We start from the raw sequence: 24,687 nt of genomic DNA on the forward strand, positions 1-24,687 counted from the left end.
AAGATTTGAATTTCCACCTCCATTGTATAAATAACATTGCGTTCTTCTGGTCTGCTTTGAAAGTAGTGTGAATCCATGGTTGAAGTGTTACTCAGTGTGTTTCTGATTGGTGGTGGTGTTCTGTTGTGTTCAGGAGAGTCTTGGAAAGAACAGAGGGGAGAAGACTATGATGATGTCAACATGGAGGAAAGCAAGGGCAGTCTGTCAGGTGGGGGTAGTCTGTTGTGTGAATAACAGCTGAGTATCAAGGTCTTTGAAGGCATCTCTGCATGGCAAAAATGCTGAAAAACTGGTATCTTCTAATGTAAATGAGACAAATATATTATCACTGAATGCTCAAGAGCTGTTGTGAATTACAGCCATGACCCAGCAGGCTCCTTGCTTTCCTGTGTCTGTTTCAGGGGATGTGCTGATGGAGGACACACCTGACAACTATGATGATGTCATCACTGTAGATCACAGTCCAGGCAGTGTGGCAGGTGAGTGTCTGTTTGGCTTGTATGTGGGGATGGGTCAATACTTTCTCCTTATTGAACATTTAGTAAGGTATTAGAAATCTTTTGCTCTTCTATGGTGGTGAAACTGCTTTTTATAGTGTAGTATGCTTTTTGGAGGAGTAGAGGTTTTACATGCATGAAATATTTCAATTACAAAGAGCATCTCTTGTTTTTGAATATTGAATATTACTTGCTTTGGAGTTGGAGTCATAACAGAGTTTCACTGCATTGCTATTTCGGATTTAATAAGCATAACCAGAATAACCAGTGTAACTACTATTAGAAGTATTTGTTTGACTAGTATAGGCAGTATAAGCAATTTGACTAGTATATGTAGTATAACTAGTATTACATCTAAAACCACTGCTTCTCTGTTTCTCTTTAAGGGGAGCTGCTGAAGGGAGATGCCACAGAGTACTATGATGATGTCATCCCTATGGAACAGAGCCCAGACCCTGTTTCAGGTAGACTCTGTCTTTACCTGTGATTGTTGGAGTGAACCACTAGACTCTCAATGTTTTTTATAGGTAACACAAACATCAAAGCTGGAAAGCTAATTTTTAGCTTATGGGTTTAGATTGCAGTTATATTCCATGTAGTCCATCAGCCTATTTATACTAGCCATCACAGCAAATATCCTGATTGACAGTCACCATCTTGTGTCACCTCTACTGTGAATTTTTTTGTAGAGATATAGCAATTGCTAGATAATTTTAGACCATCCTTAACTACTCTCCTGCAATGCTTCCTGTACAATGTAGGTCAAACTACACACACAGATGTTATATATCCATGTTGCTTCATCTCTTTATATCTTCTGAAATGCAATCAATGACTTTCAATAATTAAATAATGACATTCATGTCAGTATCATGCCTGTACTGTATTTTAACCTGTCTGTGGCTGTGTCTCTAACTTGTATCCCCTACATTATCTTTGTAGTGGAGAGACTCCTGGCAACTCCAGATTCTGAGGGGACGGACTATGAGATAATGTGGGGGAGGGGCTTCTTGAAGGGGGAGGGGCATTTTAATAGTGACAATTCTGTCTGAGGAAGACTATAGAGCAGATAAGTGTGGTTCTGACCCAAACCATGTGACTACAGAATACAGCTATATACATATATGATTTATCACTTCACCTTCTGCACCAAACTAAACAGGAAGTGCAGGGGACAGCATACAGCATGCAGTACAAAAACAACTGATTAATCTGAACTTAACCAACATTAACAATCAGAAAGGTGTAGATAACCAAGCACTCTCTCATATTCTAAGAATAGCTAGATAAGAGGTTTCGCATCACATCCTTTCAAACCATCAGACCCTCAGTCATTTTTGATCTGCTGCTAAACTTGCCAATCATTCAGGTGATCTAGTTGTTAAACTGTGATATATGAGCAACTAATCTTCTGTAGTAATTTTAAAAAATGCATCAGTCCATCAATAGACAGAGTATGGTTAACAGACAGAAATAAAACGTTCTGCTAAACTTTGATATTATTTGCTGACTGTGTGGTACCTTACTTGATACAACACGATAGAAACCACATCTTAACAGACAAGCCCTTCAACAACCAGTGCAATTAATCATGGACTTTGTGAATGTAGGTTTCTTAGCTAGTGTATATATCTTAACACTGGAAATACTAGTATTTGTGTAGAGTTGATACCACAGCTACAGCTGGCACTGAAGCAAAAAAGCAAATAATCTGCTTTTTTGATGCTAATCAGATCAGATTTTTTTTTTAAAAATTGAAACTAACCACAGTTAGCACAGTCCTCTGATGAATAAAATACATGGACAAAATCCATGAGGCAATGCATATAAATGAGATATAGAAGCTTTGTGACAGTGTGTCTCTGGTCTAGTTCAGTGTGAAGTCACATATACTCGTCTGACTTTGCTGTCTTTGGTAGTTACATGGTTTGGGCCGCATCTCTTCCAGGTATGGATCGGAGGTGTGCTATTCCAGGGCCAGAGAGCACCTACTCAGCACTGCTACTATCTCCTCTTGCTTCTACCTTAAATCTTTTCATTCCTTTTTAAAATTACTTCTAGCTTGTTTACTTTTTTAAAATTCTTTTTGTCTATACAGAAGATGAGCAAGAGAGTAACTGTATAGTGGTTACTAGTAGTAGACAGTGCACATATCTATATTCAACCTTTCATTGTTCAGCTTTTTAGTTTATGTTTCAGAATATTTTAATTATTTTTATAAGAGCAATGCCCTAGCAATAATGCAGTTTTATAGAGCCTTAGACAACTAGATGTTCATGGATATGACATTTGATATTTTGCTGGAATGTTCTTAATGTAAGATTGTTAGCCTTGTTGCCTTGTTTTTCAGTGTTTTAAAATACCATTATTTTCTATTATGACAGCATCATTATTAAATCCATGATATGTATGACATATATTGTCAAATAAAGTATTGTTTGACTAAAAGTAGTGGTTCTCTTTCTTTACATGGTTCTCTCTCTGGTGTAGAGAAATAGCTAGTGCACAGAAGTCAATACAGATATCTCTATTTAAAAAAAAAAATATATATATATATATATATATTCTTTTTTTTTTTTTTTTTTTAATTATTTTTAAAATAGAGATAAATTTCTAAAATGAGACAGAAACAGGACAAATATACCTGTATGCACAAACGTTATTAAAATTACACCATCTAGGGCTCCTGAGTGGTTCAGCTGGTAAGGCACTCATCTTGAGTGCAGGTTGAGTCCAAAGACCTAGGTCTTATCTCATCTTCATCTATGTTATCAGCTGACAATGACCAGCAGCCCAGAGGGGCACATATTGGCCTCATTTTGCTGGGGTAGGGTTGGGTATATCAGCAGGGTCCCTCTGTTACATCACTCCCAGGCACCTTGCAACTTATCGGGTGACACTCAGACAGCCTCAGTGAAGCTGTCCACATACTCCAATTGGTCCTTACTTAACTTGCAATGCACTGTGGGACATGTGGTTTGAAAAAGGCTGCTGGCTGCATACTTGTGTACTGGATGATTGCATTTGTTTCGCTTCAAAGCTCTTGCATGACAGTAAAAGTTTTCACAACAGACAGGCCTATTGTACGACTTCCAAAATAGGTTCCATAATCCATAATGGAGAAAAGGAAAAATATATACAGTCTATACAAATATTAATCATCCATACTAATTAAATCAGTCAAATACTGCTTAGGATTCTGCTGAACCCCATCATCTACATCTTGGTTAAAAAAAAAAACAGCTCACAATCACACAGAGATTGAACTGAAAGATTGTACTTCACATGACAGCTTATTGCTTATTTAGAGAAAGTGAGTTTTTTCCCTCTGAGAGATTCACTGTGGTTGCCTGCAGTTCACAGATAACAAACTTCAAAATGATCATGTGACATAACTGACTGTGACACTGAGGGTCTGCTCTAGAATCAGACTGTAACCACAGCACCTGTCCCCCGGCCCACCCCACCCCCAATACCACCATAGCCCACCTCTGCTGTGCTTTGCTCACAGAGGGAGCATGTTTACAGCATGCCTACAGAGGGAGGCCTATTAATCAAAGTGTTTTTTTTTTCATCTGCAGGAGATACAAAGATAACTAAGCTGTGTCCATATATGTTAGAATTGCACTACAGAGTTCAGTGTGTTATTTGTAAACAGTAGTAGCAGCTGTCTTCCTTTTATCCAGCAGGTGTGTTTGTGCATGCGCATGAATGTGAGTGTATGTGGGTATGTGTGTGCATATGCATATGTATGTGCATATTTGCACTTGTATATGTGTGTGTGTGTGTGAATATTTGTATGTGTGTGTGCGTGTGTGTGTGGGATCAATTCAGTTTCAATTCCGTTAATTCAGGAAATGAATTGAAATTTAATTAATGGATTGAGAATCGGGCATCATTTACTATAAAGAATTTCAGTTATAAATAAAATTCAGTTGAATTTCAGTTCATTTCCTGAATTGACAGACTTCAAATGGACCACGTCTTTCTCTTTAACATTTTTTGTGAATGAATCACAGCATGGTAGGCAAGGCAACGATGACCAACATATCCAGCAAAACACTGGCCATTGCTGGCAGATGGCAGGGCAAGTTTTTAACCTAGGCCACAGTGGGAGCTCAAGACCAGTGCTTTGTTGATTGAGCAACTCAGAACCTCTAATTAGTGCTCCATATTAGCCAGGTAGGAAGACAGAGCTCACTGGTTTCTTTGTTGTGCTTTCCTCTCTCCATTGTTCTATTTCAGCCCAATGTTAATATCTTACATTTATTATATAGATTTTTGCAGCAGACAGAGATGCCAGTTTGTACCTCTCAGCCTCATACATATGTACCAGGAGGCTTTTCACTGGTTCCCAGTCAGCTTGAAATAGCCAGATTAGCCACTGAGTGTGAACCTGGCAGAAGTGCCCTCCCCCACACACTGATCATTGATGCTGAGTTGCAACTTTCACTTGACAAATGAAAAAGAAACCTAAGATACTCCATATGTCAGTGCACCCTCTTTGAGGATATGACAGCATTTGAGTCTATATGGAAGTTGCAGTTATAGGCCTATGCTGAAAAATATGCTGACTTGCTATTCAGCTGAAGGTAATCAATTTGTACAAAAAATGAACTAAAAATCATAACCTTATAAAAATAGCTACAAGAACCCACAACTTTATTTTCTAGATGATGGCCAACTATTGTTGTGTGAAAACAAACCCAGTTCACTTCACATTTTCATAGGCCAGACATACAGACAAACTGATTACTACAAGAGCTTGCTTTGTTTTCACAACAGACACAGTGTTGGAGTGGTACAACTATTTTACATTACTTCCATGTTTAAAGGATTATCTTATCCAGCGTGACTTACCCTACGATTACATTTTTAAACAAAAGAGTTATATTTTCTTCGATATTATGTCAGTTGGACAACAGGTACCGCACATACCTCTCAGTCTGAACTACACTTCCCAAGAAGGGACGTTGTAATACGGTCCTCCTTTGAGTAACCTGAGTGGTCCATAATCAATAAATTGAACTTGGTAAAAACATATATGCGTTAGTGTTATCTAGTTATATCATTGAATATTATAGTGTTGATGTTTTTTTTTTTTCAAAAACCTGTCATACATTCGGATTTTAGTTGTGTTCGAGTCAAAATATTTGATCGGAACTAAGATTGCTACCTAACGCTGGTTTCCCTCTGAGCAAGGAGGAATACACTTGCTGTGTCATTTCAAAATGGCGGACAAGGAGGAGGCAGTGAAGCAGTTTGTTGCTGTCACCGATGTAGATGAGGAAAGAGCCCGCTTTTTCTTAGAGTCCGCCAGGTGGGATTTACAGGTGGGTGATAGTGGCATCGTCTTTTGAGGAAAATTAAATGTGCCGATCCTTCAGAGTCAAAAAACATGAATGACAACAGCGATGACAACAACCGTCTCTTAGGCAGCTACTGAAACACTACCTAGCAAGCAGTGCTAGCTGACGGTGGGCACATAGCTGCTTTGACCATCGTCACAGCACCATACCGGCAAATTATTTAGCTAGCTAGCAAATACAATAAGAATTGTTCATCCTTGTGTCTTTGTAGCTAACGTTTTAAATGTGGCGTGCATTTAACTAGCTAGTATGAATTGAAATGTAACGTCACATCCATCTTTCTGTAATCAGTTGCTTGGGAACCGTTTTGGCCTGCTAACGTCAGATAGTGAGCCGCAGTAGTGCACTGAAAATTTGCGCATCGGGAGAAGGAGTCATTTGTCAGTTATGTGATTTGTTCAAACTTTATTAATGTCGGTACCTGGATTTTTAGATTTATCAGCCAGCTAAAGAATCACTCTTGTGTTATAGCTGGTTAACAGTTAGCTGAAACCAGTGACCCGTTAGCCGTTAGTGGCAGTTACCTTTCCAGAATAAGTTAATGTGGCTAACCTTAGCCTACAGTTACCGTGGCTTGGCTATAAGGCATACCTCCATCACAGTGACTAGCCAGCTATACGTTTATAATGTTCTAACATGACCTCACTGGGAATGTTGTTACTGCGAAGTATCAACAGATTTCTAGCGTATTCAAGGCCCTTCTTGTTAGTTTGCTAGCTTTCTTTCCTCTTGTGACGTTAGCGAGGTTGATTAATCCAGTTATGCCTATACCGGTATTCGTGCCTCCGTTGAACTTAGTATGTTTATTATTTATTTGTCTGAAGTTCATTTCCAGGGCTACAATGCTTAGCTTCCTGGTTAATGTGGCAGCCATAATCCTAACCCTAACCCTAACTCTAACAACAATGTAGAAACATAACCGCCAGAGATTCAGTAAAGCGAGGCATATAAATTAAGAAAAACAGTGCTAGTGCACACAGAGGGTAAACGCGGCTGAATGCTGCAGCATGTTGGCAACACAGGAAAAACCTTCCTGCTAATCCTATGTTTGGGAGGAGAGTGAAGCAGAGAGAGCAAGCCAGCAGACTGCTCTTGCATTATGATACTGAAGCCACCGGGCTGGTGGAGAAGGGCTTGTGAGTTGGCCCAGAGAGGGTAAGACGGTAGACCCCGGGGAGAGTGGTACCAGGAGAGAACAGTGCACCGCCTCGTTCAGCAGGTCTATGGGATAGAGAGAAGTATTGGCATACGAGAGCATCAACACTGTTTGGGGTCAAATATCCATGTTTAGTTGAGTGCCCGTAGATGGGCTGAGAGTGGAGAGGCTTGAGTAACTTTGGTGCACCAGTTTGGTGGGGTTGCAGTGATGAGAGTGGTTGTCATAGTGTTTGGATGAACAGACTGGAGTGGAATGAGAGAGGCATGTATGGAAAGGTATGGGGGAAAGGACAACACAAAGATGTCTGAGTCTGGAGTCTGCTGCGGTGGAGCATAATTGTCTCCATTCCATCTGGATAGCTTGGGTTATATCACCTAGGGTCCCCTCTTTCCACATCCCACCGGCCCCCTCTACCAGCTCAATAAGCTTAATATTTGTACAAGTGGAGATTCCGAAGTCAATATGAAAAAGGGCAAAATGCCTAAAATAGAACAACTGAGCTGTTATCTCAGTTTTAAAAAACGCTTGTGGGGGTTTTCTGTGTCAGTTGATTTGTAGTGAGGTCAGTCTTGTCTTGTATTACCAGGTTTGTTGAGCAGTGCGGATAATCACAGCCCTGTGATTTTGTCGTGTCCTCTCTCTCCCCAGCTTGCCTTAGCCAGTTTCTATGAAGATGGCGCTGACGATGACATTGTGACCCTACCTCAGCCAGAAAGCGCCTCAGTGTCACGCCCTGCTGGTCCAAGGTACTCATTATTGTATCATCCTTACCAGCATCATCATCATCTGAACATGCTGTGGTTATGATAGATACACACCTCAACTGTTGTCCCAGGGTTAGAGTATTGCATGTGGCAGAGAAGTATCTCTGTCTGTTTTCCAGCATTACACGGGACACAGACCCAACAATGTTTTACCTTTTTAATTAGTTATGTTAAAAATAGGTTAATCTCCAGCTGCATTTTTTGATTTTGACTAATGTCACATTTACAGTATTAACACACAATTAAAACTGAATTCCAGCAGCCACCTGAGTATATCATTATATTATTTACATGGAAGACTTGCATATCATCCATTTGTACACTTTGTGTTGAAGCCATTCAGGCGTTGTATCTTACTTAACGTGGAGCTGAGCAGAGACAAGTGCCAGGATCAGTCTGCTGACTGTGGGTGCAGTCTTTGTAAGTGAGATGCAGTGGCCCCAGGCCAGGCATTTTGATGGAGCTGTGCTTGCAGGTGAATGCAGCGCATTCCAGTTCTGTTCAGAGTTAATCTGATGCGGCATTGAGTAACATTTTTGTTATGACAGCACAGCACCAAGAGACAGGAGCCCCCACTCTGTAATATATTTTGAATATAATGTGTTCACAGTATGTTCACTATCTTTTTTTTGGCACAAGCAGATGGAAGAAAACTGATTTGTGATGTGAAAGTAGCATGTTTGTGGTGCACTTGTGGAGCATTATCTTTCGTTGTGTCTAGGAGCCAACCCAGAGTGACTTCCTTCAGGGATCTGGTGCAGGAGCAAGAGGAGGAGGACGGTGATGAGGAGGGGCAAAGGTCAGAATATTCATGCATCTGCTGGAAAAAAGGATCAGTGGGTTTGAGTGGTTTATCTGTGTGTCCATTCCCTTCACTTGCTCTAACATCTTCACTCTTTTGGCTACACTACATTAATAGGTCTGTTGTCATTGTTATGTTTGGTATTTGTGTGAAAATTTTCTTAAACACTTTTGCAGGGTGACGTGCAGAGTATAACATGGTAGAGTCCTGGTTTAGGTAAAGCGGGCACAGATTTAACACAATTTAGATGTTGAGAGTTGTTGGGAAGTCTTTTCATGGATGCTGTACTTTTTTTTCCTTAGTTTTCATTTAGTAGATTCTTGCTAATTGAAAAATGAATTTGACAGCTGGAGTTTGATATGTGGAGTCAGTGTGACTAAGTACAAGGACCTAATACAAGGTGATGCCAGTCAGAGAATGTAGGAGGATTGTATGTTCCTGGCTTTATGCTGCCCTCAAGTGGCCATTTCAGTGTATTGTATGTTTGTCATGCTGCTGTTCTGGAACATACCCTTACACAATGGGGGTGGTAGGGTCCTGTCCAAATCTGCTGTGCCAGCAGGTTCCACAGATGTGTGCATACATGTGTGAGTGTGTGTCCAGTTACCAAAATATCTGTCTTCTAAAGTTCATTAAATTCTCTTTTGGTTTTGAAAAGGAGATGAAAGAAGATTGTGTTGCATCAAGAATTGACTTGCTAATATCCAACAAACTTGGATATCTTGTGTCACTGAAGTGTTTGCTGTGGCTCAGGCCTGATTTTCTGAGATTAGTTATCTGTGACTCGTTGTACCGGACCAATCATTGTTTTGCGGTGGAGAGCAGAAAGTTTTTGTTAAAAGTAAGTTATTACCAGGTCATTTGTGCTTTTTACTGTGCCTGTGCAATGGATTTGACTCAGTGCTGCCCCCCGCAGGTTTTATGCTGGCGGATCAGAGCGCAGTGGGCAGCAGATCGTGGGTCCCCCTAAGAAGAAAAGCTCCCATGAGGTGGTGGAGGACCTGTTCAAGGGTGCGAAGGAGCATGGGGCTGTGCCTGTGGAGAAGGCAGGCAGGGGCCCCGGGGAGCCCAGCAGGGCGCAGGTACGAGGCCACGCCTTCTCTGCATTCTCTCACACAAACAGGTTTCTGTGCTTTCGTCTTAGCAGAAGAGGTGGTTTGTGGGTAATGTCCCTGGGAGGCAGGGTTGTCCTTTGTCTCTCTGTTCCTCTCGCTCTCTGTATTTGTGCGTGTGCATGTGTGTGTGTGTTTGTACATTTTACATTTACATTTACATTTATTCATTTAGCAGACGCTTTTGTCCAAAGCGACTTACATAGGTTACAGTTCTTTACAATGTTATCCATTTATACAGCTGGATATTTACTGAGGCAACTGTGGGTTAAGTACCTTGCCCAAGGGTACAGCAGCAGTGTCCCAGCGGGGATCGAACCGGCAACCTTTCGGTTACGAGTCCTGCTCCTTAACCACTAGGCTACACTGCCGTACATGAATGTATGTACCTGTCTGTGTTCAGCCATTTGTAGGTGGGGGCTATCGGCTGGGCGCTGCCCCGGAGGAGCAGTCTGCCTATGTGGCTGGAGAGAGACGGCGTTCTGATGCAGCACAGGATGTAAGTCCTGCCCCTCTCCACTTCTGTCTTTCTCCCTGTGTGTTCCCTTCTCTCTCTCTCTCTCACTCTCACTTCCCCTGTCTCTTGTGTCACCTATCTTTCTACTCCTCTTTATTTATTTTGTCTCTCACTGTATTCTTTCACTTCTTCTCCTACCCTCCTCACCTCTCCTCTCTCAAATTCAAAGGCATATTCAAAGTATGTTAAATTGGCAAGACTTCACATGCAGTACTGTATTGCCTAAATGTGAAATATCTTTAGTGATAACAGTAATTGACAAACACTAATTTACAAAGTAAATATAAATTTGACTGCAGTTTTAGTAATAATAAGCACATATCTGTCAAATAAAATGCATTGTAGCACTGGCAGTACTGTCAATGATTATTCTGTGTGAACCATGAATCATTGTCATGGAAACAGGTGCACGTGGTCCTGAAGCTGTGGAAGACAGGGTTCAGCCTGGATGATGGAGACCTCCGGAGCTACTCAGACCCTAACAATTCCCTCTTCCTGGAGTCCATCCGCAAAGGGCAAGTGTGCAGGGAGAGGAAGGGCGGAATTGTGGGCCTGCATTATCGGGAAACCTCAGTTAGATGTTACACGTAATTTGATAGTATTTAGGCTGCATCAGTGTCTGAAGGGTAAAAGCTGACAAATAGCTATCATAGGGCAACAGTGTAGCATAGTGGTTAAGGAGCAAGACTTGTAACCGATAGGTTTCCGGTTCGATTCCCTACTTGGGCACTGCTGCAGTACCCTTGGGCAAGGTACTTAATCCACAATTGCCTCAGTAAATATCCAGCTGTATAAATGGATAAAAAAAAACCTATAACCAATATAAAGTCGCTCTGGATAAGAGCACCTGCGAAATGAAAATAATGCAATGTGATGGTGTTTGGTATTAGAGTGGCTACAGTACCCTGTATGATGTGAGTAATTATGAGCCCCCCCCCAATCTGTCTTGATCACCCCATTCAGGGAGATCCCGCTGGAGTTGAGGCAGCTGTCCCGGGGGGGCCAGGTTAATCTTGACATGGAGGATCACCGTGACGAGGAGTTCAACAAACCAAAGTCTGCCTTCAAAGCCTTCGCAGGAGAAGGGCAGAAGCTGGGGAGGTGAGGGCAGGGCGGGGTGGGACAGGACTGGACAGGTAGAGGGTGTGGTGGTTTAGGTGGATTTGGAAACATTACAAGTTGTCTTTACATTGTATACAAGTTGTTTTTACATGCTTTGTGTGTCTCTTTATGACACCCCACCTCCAGTGCAACCCCCAATTTGGTATCAGCCACTGGAGTCTTTGGCGGGCAACAGGACCAGGTGGCTAATGAATCCCAGGCCAGCGCCTCCGTTGCTCTTGACGACACGCAACCGACAACGAGCATCCAGATCCGGCTGGCTGATGGAGGCCGACTGGTGCAGAAGTTTAACAACAGCCACAGGTGAGCCCCACCTCGGCACACCCTCCTCCTCCACATGTTCCACTCACTCAGGACATGTTTGTCGGTGCCTTGCACCTCTCATTTAAATTCATGTGCGCAAACACGGACGTCAGTCGTCTTCCATGGCTTTACCCATGGTAATCAGCTATAAGACAATCTCAAATGACATGAATGAATGACAGACTTTTGAAAACCATTCTTCACTTCAGACAAGCTCCCCTAAGGTTTTTTCCTGTTTGTTAACCTGCCAGTCTCCAGCAGATGGCACCATATCTATAGGCCATACATCTCAGCTGCCGTCTTGGATTGTGTGCACATGGGGCCTGGCTTCTTTTTGATCCAGTCATTGCAGCTACATTGTCAGTTTTAATTTCAAACACTATGAATTGGATAAAGCTGAAGGAGAAGCTTTAACAGTCTAGAGAAGATGACAGCCATCATCTTTCTCTCTCCTCCCTCTTTTCCTCCCCCAGAGTGTCAGACGTGCGTCAGTTTATAGTGGGTGCTCGTCCTGCAATGGCTGCTGTGGAGTTTGTGCTGATGACCACATTTCCCAACAAGGAGCTAACAGACGAGAGTCAGACACTGAAGGACGCCAATCTGCTCAACGCTGTCATTGTGCAACGGCTGAAGTGAAGGCGCCCCCCTGCTGGCCGGGCTGAACCATAGCATCCAGTCCTTACCAAGGAGACATGGACTGGCGGACTTGCACTTCCTTTTTTGTTACCTTTTTAGTGATGCATTTCCCTCCTCAGTGGCTTGCAAAACAATATGTTTTCTTCCAGGTGGAGGAGGGTGGGCTGTCGTGAATACTTTAATGCCGATGGTGGCAACAGTGGAGGAAGATGATGGTATAAGGAATAAATGGTGTGAATAATTTTGGTTGAAATGATTGCTAGTTAAATAAAACATTTTTAAAGAAATTGGATTGGTTTTTACCTGAAGCATTCTTTCATCTGGTCACAATAGTGCCCCCCCCCCCCCCCCCCCACACACACACACACACACACACACACACACACACACCCCATGTCATTAGCATTATAGCTTGCTTTAAGGGCAGGTGGAGAGGCCCAGACAGAATTAAAGTAACAGCTCAGTGAGTTTCTAATCTCTCATGTGTACAGGGTTGTTAGTAACAATGCATGGATATGATGAGGGTAAGAAAATGAGTAAGCTTACTCATTTTCTTCAGTCGTGATCAATCACGATATTGTCAAAAAAGAACAATTAAGTTGTTTACAGCCATGCATAGTAATTTTGCTTTCACAGCTGAACTGTATAAACTCCTCTGCAGTGTTGCAAGAACTGGAAGGCTAAGACGCTGAAGAGGCTCTCATCAATGAAGGGCACTAAAAATGCCCCTTACCACTAGGTGGCACTACAGAGGGACAATTATTGTGTTGGCTGTGGAAGATGTGGCTCTGTCCTCCACATTACACATGAAAATCTGCTGTCCTAGCGCACATCACATAACACTTTTTAGTTGGTGGTCTTTTTTGTTTCCTTTATAGCACACAAAAATTACAAAATGTTTCGTTCAATATCAAGTTTTTAGGCTGGTTGAGCAATTACCTTTATTAGTTTGAGTTATTTTTCCTCCACCCTGAGTTCAAATTTATACATTGAGTTGGAGGTCTTGGTTGGGGGGGAGGTGCACTCTAGTCACCTGCTTGGAGATGGGGATGGCCATGTTGCTGGATGATGGATAGCTGGAGCTTACCTTACCTGTAGTCAGGTCCCACACTGGCCGTGTCGTTGTCAGGTTGCGGTTCCATGGTGACGGTTTCCTGAGTGTGAGACATTAAATGTAACCTGCCCTGCGCAGGCGTAGTCTGGCAAGGTGAGCAATACCCCTGTGTGAGCTCTCTAAACCTGGGCGAGCGACTCCATATACATATAGTACCACTCTGGGTGTGCCTCAGATGTCTGTTCCTCTTCCTGATTGGACAAAACTCTCTGAGGAGGGCCAGTGTCACAGGTTTAGGGGTTTGGGTGGAGCTGTAGTTGTCGTATTTCTTTTGGTGGCGTTCCTGTGTGTTCATTTGGCTGTCGCCACATTGAAGAGCAGGTTAATGCTGAACAGCAGAACAGGAATGGTTCAAAAGGAATCGGCGGGCGTGGCGTTGGTTGTCTGAGCTGTGGCAGAGCAGGCCTCATGCCAGGTCAGGGGGATACAGAGAGAAGAGCGGGGACCATGGCTCGGGGGGGCCCTGTGGAAACACAGTGCACTGGGGATCTGGAAACAGGCACTGCTGAAGACGCCCATGGGGCCACAATTCCTGTGAGGTCCTAAAGTTCAAAACTTTGATTATTTGGTAGATTATTTGATGTTTTTTTCTGTTTTACATATGAAGACAACTATTTTCTATCTACTCTGTAGAAGAAATTGTTTTTTTTCTTTTTGTCCTTTTGAGGGCTCAATATATTCTGTTCTGGTTTGATTCCTTGTTTTTAAAATTGTTTCCTGTTGAGATTTCTGGGCACATGTAGGGGAAATGAAACAATGCAATTTTCTCTCTCTCCTCCCCTTCTTTCCTCCCTCTCTCTCCCTCCTATCCTGTCCCTCCCACTCTCTCCCCCTGTCATTCTCTCTTCTCTCTGTAGAAACCTGCCATAATACCCTTGTCCAGAAAGCTGTGCTATGCTATAGGGGGTGCGCCATATCAAATGACAAATATTGCCCTGGGCTTCTCCTTGCAGATTTTTCTGCTGGATGTGGTACAGGTGAGTGTTTAGGCCTAGTCACCCCCACTTTCCTCACCTGCCTCTGTTTACCTGAGACACCTGTCCTGTCCCTATGAAAGGTTGGTATGCTTCTCCAAGGTACAAGATTCAGCTATTTACTTTTTTCAAAATGTCCCAGATTGTTGAAGACACTCTTAGAAAAATATACAAAGTAAGATATTGATCCTAATTAGGTCCTGATCTTCACATATTCTGCAGGTGGTAGGGGAATGTTTCATGACTCTTTAATCCCTTTTCATAACTTTATGATATATCTGTATGACTCATGGAGCAGAGCTGGGTTTTGAGTTGTTTTGTTGCTTGTTTTCTGAACTGACTCTGTTATCCAAGGTAAGCTATTGTATTTTTGTATCCTACAAGATGCTGAAGATTCCCCAGCACATTTAAAACGTTGCACCTTAGCCAGGGAAGATACAGAGATGCCCAGCACACAACCATCATATTCAAAATCCAGCACTCTGAACAATATGTTCTTCTGCTTCCTAACTGTTGTCTAGGCCTTATCCCATTTTCTCTCATAAGAGATCTTACAATATCTGCAATACATAATGAATTTAGAGGAATTTATAGCCAAGCTTTTATTTGGCCAATCAATGACCAGTGTTTTTGCCATCTCTGTCTATACAGCTGGACGCCTTCTATGTCTCCCTCATCCTCTTCCTGGGTCGGGCCTGGGATGCTGTCACTGATCCCCTGGTAGGCTACCTGGTCAGCAGGAGTGCGAGGACTCACATTGGAAAGCTCCTCCCATGGTGGGTTGGGGGAAATGGGTTGTGGGGGGTGGCAAATAGGATGTGGTGTGGTACTGAGAGCAAACTACAACTGCTTTCAGCCATGGTATTGTTTGCAGTTGGGGCCAATAGCTGTAGCTGTTATCAGTGCTTGGGCTCCTGGAGGGTCTTTTGAAATCAGTGTGGTTATTGGTGCCGTTGTAATCTCAGTGATTGTTGTATGGTCTGTTGCAGTCTCTGTGGTTTGTTGTAGGGGCTGTTCTAATCACTGTAAGGTCTGTTCTATTGGCTGCTGTAAAAGCTGTGGCTGTTGCAGAAGCTGTTGCAGTCGCTGTGGTTTGTTGTAAGGACTAATGTAAATTCTGTGGTTTGTTGTAGGGGCTGTTGTAATCACTGTAAAGGTTTATTGTAGGGGTTGTTGTAATCACTGTAAAGGTTTGTTGTAGGGGTTGTAATCACTGTAAAGGTTTATTGTAGGGGTTGTTGTAATCACTGTAAAGGTTTATTGTAGGGGTTGTTGTAATCACTGTAAAGGTTTGTTGTAGGGGCTGTTGTAATCACTGTAAAGGTTTGCTGTAGGGGTTGTTGTAATCACTGTAAATGTTTGTTGTAGGGGCTGTTGTAATCACTGTAAAGGTTTATTTTAGGGGTTGTTGTAATCACTGTAAAGGTTTGTTGTAGGGGTTGTAATCACTGTAAGGTTTGTTGTAGGGGCTGTTGTAATCACTGTAAAGGTTTGTTGTAGGGGTTGTTGTAATCACTGTAAGGTTTGTTGTAGGGGCTGTTGTAATCACTGTAAAGGTTTATTGTAGGGGTTGTTGTAATCACTGTAAAGGTTTGTTGTAGGGGCTGTTGTAATCATTGGTGGATTGTTGTCCTCAGGATAGTGCTCTCCATGCCATTTGGCGTGTTCTCCTACATCATGTTGTGGTTCACACCACAGGGCGCCACATCTCCAGTCTTCAGCTTCTTCTGGCACCTCACAATGAGCTGCCTGTTTGAGACCTTCATGAGCGTAAGAATCGCGTATTCATCTGTATTCAAGTATTCATCTTCTTCATGTATTCATCTGTCTCACTCACCCTCATCCTCATTCTTCCTGTCTTCGGGCCAGGCTGTTGGGTTCAGTCTTTTTCCTGTGCTTGTAGTGTTACCACAATGTCTCTACATGTCCTTCCCTGCAATGGTTACTATGTTTCTCACTCCATGCAGTGTTACCATGGTTACCGCATCCCCTAATCTTTGCTCTGCAGTGTTACCATGTACCATACTCTTCACTCAACATGTTCCTGGGGGGAGACCAGAGGGACAGAGATTCAGCCACAGCCTACAGTAAGACACACAGTCCTCTTAGTCTCCATCCCCTATAATAATTATCTTTAACCTGTCATCTCAGATTAGCAGTGTTTCAGTAAAGGGGAAATGTGAACTATAATGTATGTAATGTTTGGAGGTTGAAGTGTCAGCCGTGCAGAAAGGAGGAAGTGTAGTCAGGGAGGAATGAGTAGCTCAGCCCACATTTACATTATATTACAGTTGCCAAGCAGACACTCTTATCCAGAGTGACTCACACAGCCTACACTATTAACATGTTATCCATTCATACAGCTGGGTGTTTACTGAGGCAATTCAGGTTAGGTGCCTATCCCAAGGTTACAACAGCAGTGGCCTGTCTACGAATTAAATGGACAATCTTTGTGTTACAAACCCTGCTCCGTAACCATCATGCCACATTGCACTTCCAGGTACTCTCAAGAAGCAGTCCTTCTGTGAAAGGCTTTAATATTTCGGTTTTTAACATTCCTTTGCATTGTGTACTTGCTCTGTTTCCTGATGATCTGTTCCTTCTTTCTGCTTCCCTCTCTGTCTTTCTCTCATTATGTATTTCACCCACCTGTTCTGTCTGTCTCCATTTGCAAACCCCCCCCCATTGTCTTAGGAATGGGGGTGGAAGTCTTTGCCATGCTGGTGGGGGCGCTAATACAGGGTCAGGTCATGGCTGTTCTAAACACTGAGAGGGATCAGGCCTGCAACCAGCCGGACAGGAACGAATACCTCTTCCAACACACCCTACCGCCCCAGCCTGGCACCCTGCGTGACACGGTATAGTCTGCCTCAAACACCTTCCGCTTAACTGATACCTGAAACGACCTGTTCTGTTCATGGTGCGCAGTGCAGGATAAAAGAAAAATGCTTTTCAAACCCACACTGCGAAAGTCAAAGTGGTTAAACTGCATTTCCCTGTCAGCCTCAGGGATCTCCAATTTCCCACTAATTTGTTGTTCTTTGTTCAATGCATAGTAATCTAAAGCTTCTTTTGTGTGCTTGTGTGTGTGTGTGTGTATGTGTATGTGTGTGAAACTCTCTGTGTTGTGTGTGTATGTGTGTAAATGGGCTTTTGTGTGTATATTTGCGTGTATGTGTATGTATGTGTAGTGTGTGCACATGTGTAAATGTGCTGGCGTGCGCTCGTGTGTGTGGTGTGTGTATGTGCATAAATGTGCTTGCATGTGTGTGTGTCATGTGTATGCACGTAAATGTGCTCACATGTGTGTGTATGGTGTGTGTGTGTGTGTGTGGTGTGTGTATGCGCATAAATGTGCTTGCATGTGTGTATGTATGTATGTGTGTGTGTGCGTGGTGTGTGTATGTGTGTAAATGTGCTTGCATGTGTGTGTGTGGTGTGTGTATATGCATGTATGTGTGTTTGCATGTGTGTATGTGTGTGTGTATACTCCAGCGAATGGCCTTCCTGATGTCAGCACTGGTTCTGGGGGGGCTCTACTCCCTGTGCTGCCTGCTGCTCTTCCTGGGGGTGAAGGAGCAGATAGGTGAGTGACAGGAAGGGGGATGGGGGGGGGGGGTGTTTGCAGATGGCGTGACTCCCTTGTTCATTAGGATATGAGAGGCAGCTTTTTCTCTGGTTGTGTTCACTTTTTGCTTTAAAATGTTTTCATTTGCACCCCCTAAGCTCCCCTTAGCTCCTTGGGGTTGACACGTACGCCTTACCTGGCCGGCCTGAAGAAACTGCTCAGACACGTCCCTTACCTGTGGCTTGTTCTCGGATTCCTCTTCACCTCACTGGCCTTCCAGGTGCATGTGGTTTGTCCTGACCAGCTCACCACACTGCTCTTTTGACTTCAGTAATATGGTGCCTTTAAGGGACAAATTTCACCTTCACCCAGTCAGATGGGTGGACACCATTATAGAATCTGTGGTAGAGCTGGCACAGTCAAATACTAAACAGATAATACTCATAAGCCTTTCAACCCCGTATGCCCACAGACTCAGACCTTGACTGCTCATTGGATAATACAATGGAGAGAATTGCAGTGGCCAAATGAGAACAGTTTATTCATCTGTCTCTCATCAGATCTATCAGTGTATCAGTGGAAAAAGACCACTCAGGTCCATATGTTCATGAGTACCAACATTATATCACAGACTAAGTGGAAAAATATCACAGAAAATTTAGACAGGTCCCATCCAGTGGGCAAAAGTGATGAGTAAAAGCAATGAAGCATGAAAGGGGGGAGAACTGCATGTCCTTTTTGCATCAGGAACAGAAGAGCCTACTGGCATGAGCTGTTTGCTGCCTGTGTATCTGTTCAGGAGCAGCACAGGGCACATCAATTGGAATTGTTGTGGTCAGTCTCCCATAATTCTTACCTCCACCTGTTCCTTCTGCAGACGTCACTGGGGAACCTAGCTCTGTTCTTTACCCATGCTGCTGGGCTGGGTGCCGACTTCCAGTACTTCATCCTCGTTCTGCTGGTGAGTGAGGTATCATCCCATTGTTGTACATCAGTAGCAGGACTGTAATGCTCACATAAGCTTATGGGAATGTTAGTCTTTGAGTACATCGTCAGCTGAGCTCTGGTAAACAGGTACTTTAATTGGCCTTTTGTATTGTAAACATACTGTACCCCTGAATCCCACTGCACAGCAGATATCACTAAATCCCACCCCTGCCCGTTTCCAAGCACAAAGCAATCTCTCACTCCATTTTCATTTTTCATACCATTTAATTTCAAGAGAACTATCTGCCCCCCACCCATGAAAGTCTCCCTGCAGAATTATAAAAAATTTCACACAATTGGTGCTTTTTTGTAAGCACCAATGCACTGGTAAGTACAGGCCACTGCCTTCAGTAAACCCAGCAGTATACTACCAGGTGGCATGTTGCTTAGACAGGAAGAATGGAATACAACTTGCTGATCGTTGACCTTTCACCCAGATCTTGTTTTTGTAGGTGGTAGCCACCTTCTCTGTACCGGTGTGGCAGATGCTTCAGGTGCGGATTGGGAAGAAGACCACACTGTTAGTCGGGCTGATGGTGAGTTCACTGCACTGTCCATAGGACTGATGATGAGTTCACTACACTCTTGATTATGAGCAACCTCTCTCTGACCTTCAGAGGTAAAAGGTCATTTGAGCTTATCCATGAACAGCAATGAGGTCATTCAATTTTTTACTACAATGCCCCTGTTTTGAAACCACAATGAGTGCTTTAATAACAAATGAACAATGGAATTAATGAATAGATTAGACGAGTACATAATTGCTGCCTTAGATGTAATTATGCTCTTCACACCTGTTATTGCACAAACAGCAGTGTGGTTATGGAGCTGGGCAGGTTTGCAGGTTTGAGCCCTTGAAGGAGCACTGCTACTGTGTCCCTGAGGCAAGGTGCTTTGCCTGAATTGCCTCAGTAAATATCCATTTATATAAACGGACAGCATGTGTAAGCCTCTGCTAAGCTCATAATAATGGGAAGATTAATGTTTGTGGTGTGGGCATTGTCTGTGTTCCTGTAGGTGTTTCTCCCTCCTCTGGTGCTGATTCCCTCCATTCCCAGCAGCCTACCAGTGTACATGGCCATGTCTGTGCTGTGCGGCTCCAGCCTAGCTGCACTGTTCCTGCTGCCATGGTGAGACCCCAGCAGGGGAGGAGCCAACACACTCAGCCTCTGCTGCAATGTTCAGTCATACCACTGCAAGAGGCTGTAGTTGCACAGCTTTATTGATGTTATTGATGATGATGATGATGATGATGATGATGATTATTATTACTAGTAGTAGTAATAGTGGTACTATAATAAGGTGCAAAAAAAACCTTCAGGAGACCTGAAAATAAACTCTTAGGCTGACTCTCAAGTCAAGACTTTATAATGTTGCTGGCTTTCTGCACAGAGGTGTGCTCTGATTGGCTGTCCTGATGTACTGTGATTGGTTCTCTCTTGGCTGTGACGTGCTCTGATTGGTCATCGTGTCCTGTTCAGGTCCATGCTGCCAGATGCAGTGGATGACTTTAAGGTGAGGAACCCCAGCTACAAAGATCTGGAGCCCCTGTTCTTCTCCTGTTATGTCTTCTGCAGCAAGCTTGGAGGAGGGCTCTCTGTTGGGATCTCCACCCTGGCCTTGCAGTAAGTCTGACCCACCCCTCCATTTCACCTATCTCAACCACTCCATTCAGCCCCACTCTTACCCTGCTCTACCTCACCTGTGTTTGTTGCATTTATAAGCATCTTGCTATCATAATTCCTCTACAGAGGATCACTCACCAAGACTGAACATGATGGCTGTGATCATAAGCTTTGTCAGTTGCTCTGCTAAGAAGAAGATCTGCTAAGTAAATGGAATGGAATGGAATATTGAAGGGAGAGGTGCACACACACCCACAGATTTGTCTAAAAAATGCATTTTCATCCAAGCAATCTCATCCACACCAAAGCATAACTCACCTTCCCCTTATTTATATAGTTTTATTTAACGTATGTGTAGCACATATATTTTAGTGAAACATGAATATATTAGTTATCACAGCACTGTGGAAGAGGCTGGTGGATGTTCAAATGTCATCAGCAATGTCCTGTATGTACATTTAACGATAGTTTATTAAATACATTTGGTTCTTTGTAAGTGGCTCTGGATAAGCGCATCAACCAAATGACAAAAATGTAAAAATTTATTGTATATTATTCAATTGGCTGAAACACTCTTCCAAGACAAAAATCAATGCACAAGACAGACATATATTCCTCCTACCATGTCTGATTTGTTACCTCAAGGCTACTCACAACCCCCCCCCCCCCCCCCCCACTTGATTTTCTAGTATATGGAGATTTGGAGTATGTATGAAATAATTATCAATTGCTACAGCAGGGCAGGTAAACAGTGAACATTCCCAAAGTGACTTGATGTGATGACAGATAGCCATGCAGTCAGAGGACTTGGCTGATAAAGCTGAGAAAGCTACATGTATATACATGATATTGCCATAATCTGCCATCGTGTATAATTTATTTAATTATCTGAAACTAAGTCAGAAGGAATGCGGCCAAGACTTTTTCCTCTTGACCCCAAAACGAGAAGCAAGATTTATTCTGAAAGTAAAGCCCCAGCTTTACCGTAAGCTTCATATTAACATTTTCTACATGAGTTGTTTTACTAAAGGTTGTTACTGTGCCAAAGCCCATGGGACTGCATCACTGTTTCAATTTATTTATTATCCAGGGTAATTATGGGAGCCTCAGGCAGGAATTTAGATCAACGGAATAACATGACTTTACTTTTGTCAACATCAGGTACGAGCTTCAGCTTGTTCTGATTGTCCTGAATAGTATTAAAACCAAAACACTGTGCCGTGCTACCACCCCATGCACGTCTGCTATCCACCCAGATCCATCTCCTCTGAGTGACTCAGTATGTCCGTCCTGCCCCCAAGCTTTGCAGGGTATGAGCCGGGTGCCTGCAGCCATGGATCAGACGTGGTCACCACCCTGCGTGTGTTGTTGGGCCCTGTGCCCCTTGCCCTGCTGTTCACAGGAATGGTGTTCTTCTATCTCTACCCCATCCGTGAGGAACACCACTGCCAGGACCAGAGGGAGCTGGAGAAGACTGGGTGAGTCACCCTTTGAGAAAATGCACACTTAAGTAAGTCAAGAAATCAAGTAATCCAAAAATTTACCAACCAATCAATCAATGATGGGGTCTACAAAACTGTTCTTATTATCACAAATTGCTCTGAATAGAGCACATTTCCAGAAGAAATCACAAAAACAGAAAAGCCTAAGCCAATTGGAGAGAAGCTGGGAAATGATTCCTTGACCTCAGGAAAAGGTGGTTTGGACAGCATTTCCTTGTATTGAATTACATTACATTATGGTCATTTAGTAGATGTTCTTATCCAGAGCAACTTACATGGTGCATCTAATAAAGTGGTATAAAAAGTTGCACGGACAGGACACCACTACCCACACATGAATGAGCATCAGTACCAAACATAGTGCTGAGATCACAAATGTGTGCCTAGATTGATATGTAAATGCAAAGCAATATGTACAACTTAAGGACTATACCATTCCAAATATAATGCTGACACATACCACACACATGCAAGTAAACCTCCACATACCCAATTACATAAAACTCTGAAAAACATTTCCCCATATATAATTGCACATGAACTTCTTGTCTTCATGGCGAGCATTTCTGTAAGTGTGTGTTGTGTTGTGCTCAAATTCACTAGAATGGAGTGTTGGTAGCCTGGTCTGACACTGTTGCTCATTCAACTTGAAGGGATACATATCTGTTCTTTTGTGCTGGAAGTCACTCTGGATAAGAATGTCTGCTAAATGAATGTAATGTAATGTGTGCAAGTGTGTGTGTGTGTGTGTGTGTGTGTGTGTGTGTGTGTGTGTGTGTGTGCGTGTGTGTGTGTGTGTGTGTGTGTGTGTGAATGTGTGGGAGTGTGTGCATGTTACAGGTAATATACAATACAATACAGGTATTGTATGTATGCACTGTATGCTGTGTAAAATAATTGTCTTTGCATTCTTCTGTCTTGACAGAGAGGAGAACATCAACTTAGCTGCTCTCACTTTACCTGGCATGAGGTCTAGTCACCAGTCACATGCTTCCAGTTACCAATCACATGAGTCCAAAACAAATCACAAATCTGAAGTCACTTGGATCTAGCCACTCAACTGAAGCTCCACATCACTGCCCTTAAGGCCTTACCTGGTGGTACTGTGCTACACTCCTCCATTAAAACATTAGCAAGCTCCACAAGTGAAGAGGGGTACCCAGGCCTTGCCCCAATTTTGCATTCCATTTGATCCCAAAGATATTATGTTGGGTTGAGGTCAGGGCTCTGTGCAGGCCACTTGAATGTTCCAATGTTATTCTCTTCAAACCATGTACAGTGGCACAGATAATCACACCCATTTTTCTGCAGTCAGATGGAATGTCCCCTAACATCTGGTAAGATATGTCTGTGTATAGAACACACACACTCTCACACACACACACACAAAGAAAGCTATGTATTACTGAGTATCATATCCTGATGAGTTGAAAAATTTGTTCAGTCTATTACATCGCAGACTGTCAAAATAATGTGCTCTGTCAAAATAACTTCCTCTTTTTCTTTAAGCCTGTTAGCTCATTAATTGGTTGGCAATATTGATCTCTGTTAAATGCTAAATGACAGAGGGTTTTATAGCAACTAAATGTGTTTCACAACTTGATTGTTTCCAATGTGTAATGCCATTGGTTTGCTTTTTCTTGTCTGATTTTGTTACCTGATTTATTGTTTAATAAATATGGTTTAATATTAAAATAAATATTGTTGAATAAATAAATATTGTTAAATATCATATAGAACTGTATGGATTTATTTTACTCCTGTTCTGATGACTTGTTGATCTTTGTGTATTTATTTCACTTTGATGTTCTTATCAAATGGATAGTAATAAGATGAAGGAAAACTGGATGAAAAAACTGAAACATTTCCTTTTGTTGCACATTGTCCCCACTGGAAGCTAGTGAACACATTATGCTTTATTGTATTGTCATTGCTAGGATTATTTATCTCTAGAATGAGGTTATGCATGAAAATCTATAGCTCCAGCAATATTTCCTGCAGTACTGTCACTGTAGTCACTTTTTGCATCCATAAAACATGAAAACCAAGCCACACCAGAACGATTCTGTCATAGACATCTATGCAAGTAATTTTCCCCTCATCATTTCCCCCTAATAAGGCTGAGGTTTTCAACACATCAGCAATACCAATGTTGGATACAAGTATATCCTTACAAAAGTCAGATAAGCATCTGGATGACAGAAAAAAAATCAAGTCTGCAGTAACAGACAGTTACCAATCATAGGTAAGGGAAAGGCAAACAATAGAAAATACTCCATAATAAACAGCAAAAAATGAGAGAAGAGCAGAACAAAAAATCTTAGGGCAATGGCTGTATACTGTATGTACACCATTCATAGAGACATCTGTGCACAATCAGGTGTGAAGCATATGGACACAAGAAGCAATATCTGAAAGATGCAAAATATCTACAAAGCGACATAGAAATAAACTGCAGGTAGGCAGGTGATCCACATGGCATCCCATATCCCCTGTCATCTGCCACCTTTCCAGCCAATCACATGCTAAGGCACGTTTGCCAAACATCTGTAAGAGTGCAAAAGCGGTACCTATACCTAGGGGATTACGTGGTATGCAACTAAACTAGCAAGTATTGGTCAAACTATGTGAAAAGT

General features: G+C 42.6%; 2 protein-coding genes and 1 pseudogene across 2 annotated transcripts; all 3 read left to right on the forward strand.

The window, feature by feature from the left end:
- LOC118779002 overlaps positions 1 to 984 on the forward strand; it is a 28,694-nt pseudogene extending 27,710 nt beyond the window's left edge.
- A 4,743-nt stretch (positions 985 to 5,727) lies between these two features.
- Positions 5,728 to 12,505, forward strand: LOC118779580 (NSFL1 cofactor p47-like). Its single transcript, XM_036531750.1, has 9 exons — positions 5,728 to 5,830; positions 7,674 to 7,771; positions 8,511 to 8,588; positions 9,508 to 9,673; positions 10,107 to 10,202; positions 10,626 to 10,735; positions 11,184 to 11,321; positions 11,469 to 11,645; positions 12,119 to 12,505. Exons 1-9 carry the CDS (start codon positions 5,729 to 5,731, stop codon positions 12,279 to 12,281), a joined length of 1,128 nt encoding a protein of 375 aa, XP_036387643.1. The 5' UTR covers position 5,728; the 3' UTR covers positions 12,282 to 12,505.
- A 1,399-nt stretch (positions 12,506 to 13,904) lies between these two features.
- Positions 13,905 to 22,031, forward strand: LOC118779004 (sodium-dependent lysophosphatidylcholine symporter 1-like; the record flags this gene model as incomplete). Its single annotated transcript, XM_036530823.1, has 13 exons — positions 13,905 to 13,934; positions 14,253 to 14,372; positions 15,021 to 15,145; positions 16,007 to 16,139; positions 16,378 to 16,456; positions 17,064 to 17,227; positions 17,865 to 17,955; positions 18,096 to 18,217; positions 18,815 to 18,898; positions 19,377 to 19,460; positions 19,942 to 20,054; positions 20,406 to 20,549; positions 21,851 to 22,031. Coding segments are annotated over 13 exons (1,470 nt in total), but the record flags the coding sequence as incomplete, so codon positions are not given.
- Positions 22,032 to 24,687: the final 2,656 nt, after the last annotated feature.

This window comes from Megalops cyprinoides, chromosome 6, assembly GCF_013368585.1.
Source record: "Megalops cyprinoides isolate fMegCyp1 chromosome 6, fMegCyp1.pri, whole genome shotgun sequence".
NCBI lineage: Eukaryota > Metazoa > Chordata > Actinopteri > Elopiformes > Megalopidae > Megalops > Megalops cyprinoides.

Bases quoted from the DNA above. Each gene is read 5' to 3' on its own strand.
- LOC118779580 (XM_036531750.1), top strand. From the start codon at position 5,729: ATGGCGGACAAGGAGGAGGCAGTGAAGCAGTTTGTTGCTGTCACCGAT. The intron at 7,772-8,510 runs GTACTCATTATT...CGTTGTGTCTAG, and splicing joins TCACGCCCTGCTGGTCCAAG to GAGCCAACCCAGAGTGACTT. The intron at 10,203-10,625 runs GTAAGTCCTGCC...TCATGGAAACAG, and splicing joins GTTCTGATGCAGCACAGGAT to GTGCACGTGGTCCTGAAGCT.